Here is a 10012-nt window from a genome sequence, read left to right on the forward strand (position 1 = left end):
TTTTGAGACAGAGTCTCGCTCTGTCGCCCAGGCTGGAGTGCAGTGCCGGATCTCAGCTCACTACAAGCTCCGCCTCCCGGGTTCACGCCATTCTCCTGCCTCAGCCTCCCGAGTAGCTGGGACTACAGGCGCCAGCCATCTCGCCCGGCTAATTTTTTGTATTTTTTAGTAGAGACGGGGTTTCACCGTGTTAGCCAGGATGGTCTCGATCTCCTGACCTCGTGATCCGCCCGTCTCGGCCTCCCAAAGTGCTGGGATTACAGCTTGAGCCACCGCGCCCGGCCGCCTTTTTCTTTTTGAGACAGTCTCGCTTACTCTATTGCCCAGTACAGTAGTGTGATCTCTGCCCACCACAACCTCCACTGCCTGGGTTCAAGCGATTTTCCTGCCTCAGCCTCCTGAGTTGCTGGGATTACAGGCACCCCATCCCCTTACCATGCCCAGCTAATTTTTGTATTTTTAATAGAGGCGGGGTTTCCCCATGTTGGCCAACTCCTGACCTCAAGTGATCCGCCTGCCTCAGACTCCCAAAGTGCTGAGGCCGGGCGTGAGCCACCATACCCTGCCATTTTTGTATTTTTAATAGACTCAGGTGGGGTTTTGCCCAGTTGGCCACGCTGGTCTCAAACTCCTGACCTCAAGTAACCTGCCCGCCTCAGCCTCCCAAAATGCTGGGATTACAGGTGCGAGCCACTGCGCCCAGCCCTCCCTGCACTCAAGCATGATTATCTGTCTGCTGTTTACTTTGCACAGCCAATCCTAGGCCTGGTCCCATAGATCCTTTAGTCCATGGCCTGAAGTCCATGACAGGCTTCCCCCCTGGTTTACCAAAGACATGGCCAAATTTTTTTTTTTTTTTTTTGAGACGGAGTCTCGCTCTGTCACCCAGGCTGGAGTGCAGTGGCCGGATCTCAGCTCACTGCAAGCTCCGCCTCCCGGGTTTACGCCATTCTCCTGCCTCAGCCTCCCGAGTAGCTAGGATTACAGGCGCCCGCCACCTCGCCCGGCTAGTTTTTTGTATTTTAGTAGAGACGGGGTTTCACCGTGTTCGCCAAGATGGTCTCGATCTCCTGACCTTGTGATCCGCCCGTCTCGGCCTCCCAAAGTGCTGGGATTACAGGCTTGAGCCACCGCGCCCGGCCCAAATTTTTTTCTTAACCAAACTAGGCTGACTTTGGCCATCTCCTGTTCTTTCTGCACCTCCTAATTTCTTCACCAAACCCTCCCACCCCCACCCAGCAGCATCTTTAAGGCTGCCCAGAGACACCCAGTGAAGCCAATAACACTCCAACCCGAGCTTAAAGGGCCAAAATTGTTTGCCTTCTCATACAGAGTTCACAAAGTTGGTTATGTTTCAAATATTTTGAGCCTATCCACTAAAAACTGGTCTTTGGCAAATTCTCTCAAACTAAGTTCATACCAGTAAAACTCAGCCCGGCCAACTTTGACTCTTTTTTTTTTTTTTTTTGAGACGGAGTCTCACTCTATCACCCAGGCTGGAGTGCAGTGGCTGGATCTCAGCTCACTGCAAACTCTGCCTCCCAGGTTTACCCCATTCTCCTGCCTCAGCCTCCCAAGTAGCTGGGACTACAGGTTCCCACCACCACGCCCGACTAATTTTTTTTGTATTTTTTAGTAGAGACGGGGTTTCACCGTGTTAGCCAGGATGGTCTCGATCTTCTGACCTCGTGATCCACCCGTCTCGGCCTCCCAAAGTGCTGGGATTACAGGCTTGAGCCACTGCGCCCGGCCAACTTTGACTCTTAAGTTCAAATTACAACCTTCTTAAAACATAAAGCCAAAACCCTACCCTCATCCCCTCCACCTACCACATACACCATATTCACAGCCAAATATCTCAAGAAGCTGTTTCCTTACCATTTTCTTTCTCTGCCATTCTGGCTTCAAGGTACACAGGAACACTAATGTAATGTAGCTACAGTAGGCAAATCCATCCAAAGTAGAATATAGATTACCAAGGACTGAGCAGGAGGGGAAGGGAGTTTCTCTTTGGGATGATAAAGTTCTGGAAATGGAAAGTGGTGGTGGTTGCATGGCATTCTGCATATACCTAATACCACTGAACTGTACGCTTTAAAATGGTTGAGGCCGGGCGCGGTGCCTCACGCCTGTAATCCCAGCACTTTGGGAAGCCAAGGCGGGTGGATCACCTGAGTCAGGAGTTCGAGCAGCCTGGCCAACATGGGGAAACCCTGTCTCTACTAAAAATACAAAAATTAGTTGGGCGTGGTGGTATGTGCCTATAGTCCCAGTTACTTGGCCAGCTAAGGCAGGAGAATCGCTTGAACCCGGGAGGTGGAGGTTGCAGTGAGCCAAGATCGCACCACTGCACTCCAGCCTGGGTGATAGAGCGAGACTCCATTAAAAAATAAAATTGATTGAGGCCAGGCGCGGTGACTGACATCTGTATTCCCAGCACTTTGGGACGCCGAGGCGGGCAGATCACCTGAGGTCAGGAGTTCGAGGCCAGTCTGGCCAACATGGTGAAACCCCTTTCTACTAAAACACAAAATTACCCGGGCGTGGTGGTAGGCGCCTGTAATCCCAGCTACTCAGGAGGCTGAGGCAGGAGAATTGCCTGAACCCAGGAGGCGGAGGTTGCAGTCAGTGAGCCAAAATCGCACCACGACACTCCAGCCTGGGCGACAAGAGCAAGACTCCATCTCTAAATTAATTAATTAATTAATTAATTAAATTGTTGAAATGGCAAACTTTTACCAGATTTTTTTTTAATTTGAGGCTTAAAGTTCACTAACCTTAAGTGTACAGGTCCATAAGTTACTGTCGCTGTTGTGGAAGTGAGTACTACTCTACAAAATCACCATCCATTAGTATTGTCTTTCTAAGAATTTCATATAAATGGACTCACAGTATACACTTTTTTTGAGAGAGAGAGAGAGGGTCTCTGTCATCCAGGCTGGAGTGCAGTGGTGGCATCTTGGCTCACTGCAGCCATGACCTCCTGGGCTCAAGTGATCCTCCTACCTCAGCTCCCCAAGTAGCTGGGACTACAGGGGCACACCACCAAACCCAGCTAATTTTTGTATATTTTTTGTAGAGATAAGGTCTTGCCATGTTACCCAGGCTGGTCTCAAACACCTCAGCTCATGTGATCCGCCTGCCTCGGCCTCCCAAAGTGCTGGGATTACAGGCATGAGCCACCAAGCCCAGCTCCCTTTTTCTTTTTCTTTTTTTTTAAAGAGACAGCTTTAGACCAGAAGTTCTTGACCAGCCTGGGTGACACGGTGATACTCCTGACTCAAAAAAAAAAAAAGACAGCATCTTGCTCTGTTGCCCAGGCTGGAGTTCAGAGGCACAATAATAGCTCACTGTAACCTCGAATTTCTGGGCTCAGCCGACTGAGTAGCTAGTACTACAGGTGAATGCCACCACACCTGGCTAATTTTTAAAATTTTTGTAGAGATGGGGGGCTCTCACTGTGTTGCCCAGGCTGATCTTGAACTCCTGGCCTCCCAGAGTGCTGGGATTACAGGTTTGAGCCACCGCATGCAGCCAAGTGTGTACTCTTGTGTTTGGTTTCTTTAGCTCAACCTGTCTCTATAATTTGTGTGGTTGAACGTATCAGTATTCTCTGGCTAGTGGACATTTGTTTCTGGTTTTAGGCTATTAATAAAACTACACTGGTTTCTCTGGGGTAGAGACCCAAGAATAGAACTGCTGAGTCATAGGGTAAGCAACTCAGTTTTCCAAAATACCTGTACCGTTTATACCACCACAACAATGTATGAGAGTTGGAGGTTTAGTCAGTCTTTTTCGAAATACATATTTTAGCCAGACCCAGTGGCTCATACCTGTAAACCCAGCACTTTGGAAGACTGGGGCTGGAGAAGTACTTGAGCTCAGGAGTTCAAGACCAGCCTGGGCAACATAGCAAGACCTCTTCTCTACCAAAAAATTTTTTAAATAGCCAGACGCGATGGTGCACACCTGTAGTCCCAGCTACTCTGGAGGCTTAGGTGAGGGGATCGCTTGAGCCAGGGAGAAGGAGGCTGCAGTGAGCTGTGATAGCTCCACGGTGTTGTTGGTGGGCTGACTCAAGTTCTTGACGTTGGTGCACAAAAGAATTTGAGAGTAATTCTCCACCCCAGGGAGTGTTTTTACTGTTAAAATGAGTATAGGTCAGCCTAAAGACACTGACCAAGGGTTTCTGTGCCTGTGCAAGCTGGAGGATTTATCCCCTTTTGCTCTTTTTCCTCCTTGCAGCAGGATGTTCTGACCACGAGTTCCTGATGCGGGTTGTGCAGCATCCAGCTGTTCCCTCTATCTGTCTGTTTGGCAAGTATCTTGTTCCCCTTTAAGTGAGGCTGTGACCATGCTACCTGATCTACCTCAACTGCACTCCAACCTAGGCTACAGAGTGAGGCCCTGTATCAAAAGATAATAATAATGTATATATTTGGGAATAATTTTAGATTTACGGAAAAGTTGCAAAGATAGTCCAGAGAGTTCCCATATACCCCTTCCCCAGCTTCCGCTAATGTTAACATCTTACAATACCATGGCACATTTGTCAAAACTAAGAAACCAGCATCAGTAAATCAATATTAACTAAACTCTGGGCTTTATTTGGATTTCATTGGTTTGTCTACTAATGTAGTTTTTGTGTTCTAGGATCACATTCAGGATGCCATATTGTATTTTGTCATTAGTTATTATGTCTCCTTAGTCTCCCCTGGTCAATGACAGTTTCTCAGTCTTTTTCTGTTTTTCATGACCTTGACAGTTTCAAGGAGTAGCAGTCAGATATTTTGTAGAATATCCCTCAATTTGGATTTGTTTGTTTTTTTTTGATGATTAGACTGTGGTTATGTTTTTTAGGGAAGAATACCACATAAGTAAAGTGTACTCAGCACATCAGATTGAGAGGTGAAGCCAGCTGGACTTCTGGGTCAAGTGGGGACTCCGCGAACTTTTCTGTCTTACAAGAGAATTTTAAAACGCACCAGTCAGGCCGGGCACGGTGGCTCACACCTGTAATCCTAGCACTTTGGGAGGCTGACGTGGGCGGATCACGAGGTCAGGAGATCCAGACCATCCTGGCTGACAAGGTGAAACCCCGTCTCTACTAAAAATACAAAAAATTAGCAAGGCGTGGTGGCGGGCGCCTGTAGTCCCAGCCACTCAGGAGGCTGAGGCAGGAGAATGGCGGGAACCTGGGAGGTGGAGCTTGCAGTGAGTGGAGATTGCTGCCACTGCATTCCAGCCTGGGCAACAGAGCAAGACACCGTCTCAAAACAAACAAACAAAAACAAAACAAAAAAAAATACCAATCAGCACTCTGTAGCTAGCTAGGGGTTTGTAAAATGCACCAATCAGTGCTCTGTAAAAATGCACCAGTGAGCACTCTCTGGCTAGCTAGAGGTTTGTAAAATGCACCAATCAGCACCTTCTAAAATGGGCCAATCATCACTCTGTAAAATGGACCAATCAGCAGGACCATCGGCGGGGGGGGGGGGGGGGGGGGGGGGGGGCAAATAAGGCAATAAAAGCTGGCGACCCGCCACACCCTCCCCAGGCAGCAGCTGTCACCCCGGCTGGGTTACCATTTCCCGGTTTGCGGAAGCTTTGTTCTTTTGCCTTCACATACAATTTGCTGCTGCTCACTCTTTGGTCCATGCCAGCTTTAAGAGCTATAATACTCACCGCGAAGGTTCTGCAGCCTTCATTCTTGAAGTCAGAGACAACAAGAACCCACAGAAGCAACCAACTCCAGACATCAATATTATAAGTAGATAGTATCAACTTGACTTGTTGCTAGTATTATTACACCTTGATTGCTTGTTAAGGCAGTGTTACCCCAGTTTCTCCACCGTAAAGTTACTATTTTACTCTTTCCATACTCTCTTTAGATCATCACTAATTGGCAGCCCATCCTCAAGGGGTGTGAGAACTATCTACCTGTCCATATTGTTTGGAATTCTTCTGTAAGGAGATTTCTTCCCCTTCTCCCCTCCCAATTTATTTATACAATGCGGGCTGGGCGCGGTGGCTCAAAGCCTGTATCCAGCACTTTGGGCGCCCAGACGGGCGGTCATGAGGTCAGAGATCGAGACTCATCCTGGGGCTAACACAAGTGAAACCATGTCCTTACTAAAAAATACACAAAAATAGCCGGGCGAGGTGGCGGGTGCCTGTAGTCCCAGCTACTCAGGAGGCTGAGTGGCAGGAGAATGGCAGTGAACCCGGGAGGCGGAGCTTGCAGGTTGAGCTGAGATTCGGCCACTTCACTCCAGCCTGGGCGACAAGAAGCGAGACTCCGTCTCAAAAAAAAAAAAAAAAAAAAAAAAAACCCATATAAACATGTTTGTTTTTTTGGTTCTTTTTGTTTGTTTTTTAAGACAGTCTTGCTCTGTGACCCAGGCTAGAGTGCAGTGTTGCAATCTTGGTTCACTGTCACTTTGCCTCCCAGGTTCAAGCGATTCTTCTGCCTCAGCCTCCTGAGTAGCTGGGAATACAGGTACACACTATCTTGCCTGGCTAGTTTTTGTATTTTTGCAAAACTGAGCTCTCGTCAAGTTGACTACGCTGGTCTCAAACTCCTGACCTTAGGTGATCCGCCCACCTTGGCCTTCTGAAGTGCTGGAATTATGGATGTGAGTAATTATATACCACACCTGGCCTGTATGAACATGTTTTTATTTTGTTTTTTCAACTTTTATGTTCAGGGGTACATGCGCAGGTTTGTTACATAGGTAAATTGTGTGTCACCCAGGTGACGAGCGTGGAGCCGGATAGGTAGTTTTCTGATCCTCACCCTCCACCCACCCTCCACCCTCAATTAGGCCCCAGTGTCTGTTGTTCCCTTCTTTGTGTCTGTGTGTGCTCAATGTACTCAACTCCCACTTATAGGAGAGAACATGCAGTATTTTATGTTTTTACTTTATACTTTGATTTGTTCAATTTTACCTTATTTTGTTGCGCAAAGCTTTACTGTTTACTTTGCATATTGTTTGCTTTTTCATATTACCTGGGAAACAGCATATTAAGGTCTATTATCTACCTCTAATCTTTTGTATAATATGAAATCGGAGTCTAACTCTGTCGCCCAGGCTGGAGTGCAGTTGCGCAATCTTGGCTCACTGAAAGCTCCGCCTCCCGGATTAACACCATTCTCCTGCCTCAGCCTCCCGAGTAGCTGGGACTACAGGTGCCTACCACCACGCCTCGCTAATTTCTTTTTGTACTTTTAGTAGAGACAGGGTTTCACCATGTTAGCCAGGATGATCCTCTCTATCTCCTGACCTCAGAATCCGCCCACCTCTGCCTCCCAAAATGCTGGGATTACAGGCATGAGCCACCGTGCCCGGCCACCTTTTTTTTTTTTTTTTTTTGAGACAGAGTCTTGCCCTGTCGCCCAGGCTGGAGTGCAGTGGCGCAGTCTTGGCTAACTGCAACCTCCACTTCCTAGGTTCAAATAATTCTCCTGCCCCAGCCTCCCGAGTAGCTGGGATTACGGGCATGCACCACCACGTCTGGCTAATTTTTTGTATCTTTAATAGAGACAGGGTTTCACCATGTTGGCCAGGCTGGTCTCGAACTCCTGACCTCGTGATCCGTCCACCTCTGCCTTCCAAAGTGCTGGGATTACAGGCATGAGCCAAAAAAGACCATTCTTCCCCTACTGAATTGTAATGGAGAGTTCATTATAAATCAAGCAACTCTATGTGTGGGTCTATTTCTGTACTCTCTATTCTGTTCCATTGATTTCTAGCACTAATACCACAGTATATTAATATATATACACATATATTTATCTTTATAAAATATCTGTTTCTGGTAGTGTAAGTCTCTAACGTCTTCAAAATTTTGTTTGCTATTCTAGGTCTTTACAGGTGTGAGCCACCACGCCTGGCTGTGAGGTTCTATTTAAATTTTTTTTTTTTTAGAAAGATACCCTTGAACACAATTTGATGAGCTTCTGGGTGGAACACAGAGGGCATGGACGCTCTGCACTCCTTTCCCCATACGTTGCCCTGTGCATTTCTTCCATCTGGCTGTTCATGTGTACCCTTTGTAATATCCTTTATAGTATGCCAGTCAACTTAAGTGTTTCCCTGAGTTCTGTGAGCCACCATAGCCAATTAATCGAATCCAAGCAGGGGGCGTGGGAATCTTGTTTTCTGGTTTGTTAATCAGAATATAGGTGACAATCTACCTGTGACTGGCATCTGAAGTGGGGCCCAGTCTTGTGGGATTGAGCCTTAACCTGTAGGGTTTGACTCTAACTCCAAGTAGATAAAGAATTGAAATTATTTTGGTTTTGGTTTTTTCTTTTTGAGATGGAGTTTGCTGTTTCCCAGGCTGGAGTGCAATGACACCATTTTGGCTCACTGCAATCTCTGCCTCCCATGTTCAAGCGATTCTCTTACCTTAGCCTCCCAAGTAGCTGGGATTACAGGCTGCGCCACCATGCCCGGCTAATTTTTGTATTTTTAGTAGAGACATGGTTTCGCTATGTTGGCCAGGCTGGTATCGAACTCACGACCTCAGGTGATCTGTCCACCTTGGCCTCCCAAAGTGCTGGGATTACAGGCAAGAATTGAAATGAATTACAGAACACCCAGTTGGTGTCTGCTGGAGAATACTTTGGTGTGTGGGGAAAAACTTCCCCACATCTTCTCACAGAAATATTCTGTGTTAAGTGTGTGAGAGAAAAAAGTTTTTTTATTTAATGACCAAGTGAGATATATCCTGGTTATGAAAGCATCAAAAACCAAAATTACAACAAATTTAAAGATCTTAATTGACTATTTCAGATTCCAGTTACTTTTCTTGTAAAGAGCAAAGCAGAGACGACTTCCATATCATGCCGTTAAACCTGGCCTGTTTCAGGATTTGGCTATTACTTCTCGTGATTTTTTATTTTTATTTTTTCACACCACTGATCTGAAGTTATCTCCCCATTTTTTAGAAGGTCAGTTAAAGGTCTTAGTTTCAGCTTGGTGGCATGGACATTCAGCATGAGTGGCTCCATTATGATTTGGTGTGCTGGGCCTAGTGCAGGAGTTCAGTTCAAACCAATGGGCTCCTGTGAATTTTATTTAATGAAGAGTTCAAATTCAATCAATGTAAGTAGACACATTAACAGAATAAATGATAAAAACGAACACATCAATAGATGCAGAAAAGCATTTGATACAATTCATCTTTTATTATAAAACTCTCAGCAAAGGAGATAGAGAACTGCCTTAATCCAATAACGGATATCCATAAATAAACTACAGCTAATACTATACTTGGTAATGCAGTGTTGAATCACTTTCCCCTTGAGGGTGGGAATAAGACAAGGATGTATGCTTTCACCAGTCGGCTTTACATTGTACTGGAGATTTTAGACAGTCCAATTAGGCAAGAAAATAAAGAAAATAGAGATGTACAGCATACAGAAAAAAATACAGTATATAGATATGTAAAGGAAGAAGCATAACTCATTTGCAAATGATGTGACTGTATACATAGGAAATCTTTTTAAAAATCTAAAAGAATCTGTTATAAGTTATTAGAATAAGTGAATTTAGCAAGATAATTGGATACAAAAACACTATGTAATAGGTATTACTAGCAGCAACACTTGGAAAATAATATTTTTCCTTTTTTTAAAATTTGAGACAGAGCTTTGTTCTTGTTGCCCAGGCTGGAGTGCAATGGCGTGATCTCGGCTCACCACAACCTCCGCCTCCTGGGTTCAAGCGATTCTCCTGCCTCAACCTCCTGAGTAGCTGGGATTACAGACACCGGCCACCACACCTGGCTAATTTTGTATTTTTAGTAGAGATGGGGTTTCTCCATGTTAGGCTGGATTCGAACTCCTGACCTCAGGTGACCCACCTACCTCAGCCTCCCAAAGTGCTGGGATTACAGGCGTGAGCCACCGTACCCAGCTGAAAGTAAGATTTTAAAAATATAATCTGGGAATCTCTTTGAACCTATTCTTGTTTGGGAGACTGCCTGATTTAAAATAAATATAGAT

General features: G+C 45.8%; 1 protein-coding gene across 3 annotated transcripts in view; it reads left to right on the top strand.

The window, feature by feature from the left end:
• KNSTRN (kinetochore localized astrin (SPAG5) binding protein) overlaps nucleotides 1-8266 on the top strand; it is a 21719-nt gene extending 13453 nt beyond the window's left edge. For 2 of the 3 annotated variants that reach the window (XM_017864020.1, XM_017864022.1), the window contains one exon: nucleotides 4246-4439. In XM_017864020.1, coding sequence (XP_017719509.1) covers nucleotides 4246-4272 — 27 coding nt within the window. In that variant the 3' untranslated portion in view covers nucleotides 4273-4439. Of the gene's footprint in view, nucleotides 1-4245; nucleotides 4440-7928 lie in introns of those variants that run through there. The other variant, XM_017864019.1, reaches the window with a different exon arrangement.
• Nucleotides 8267-10012: the final 1746 nt, after the last annotated feature.

Source organism: Rhinopithecus bieti, unplaced genomic scaffold, assembly GCF_001698545.2.
Source record: "Rhinopithecus bieti isolate Rb0 unplaced genomic scaffold, ASM169854v2 scaffold_74225, whole genome shotgun sequence".
Lineage (NCBI taxonomy): Eukaryota > Metazoa > Chordata > Mammalia > Primates > Cercopithecidae > Rhinopithecus > Rhinopithecus bieti.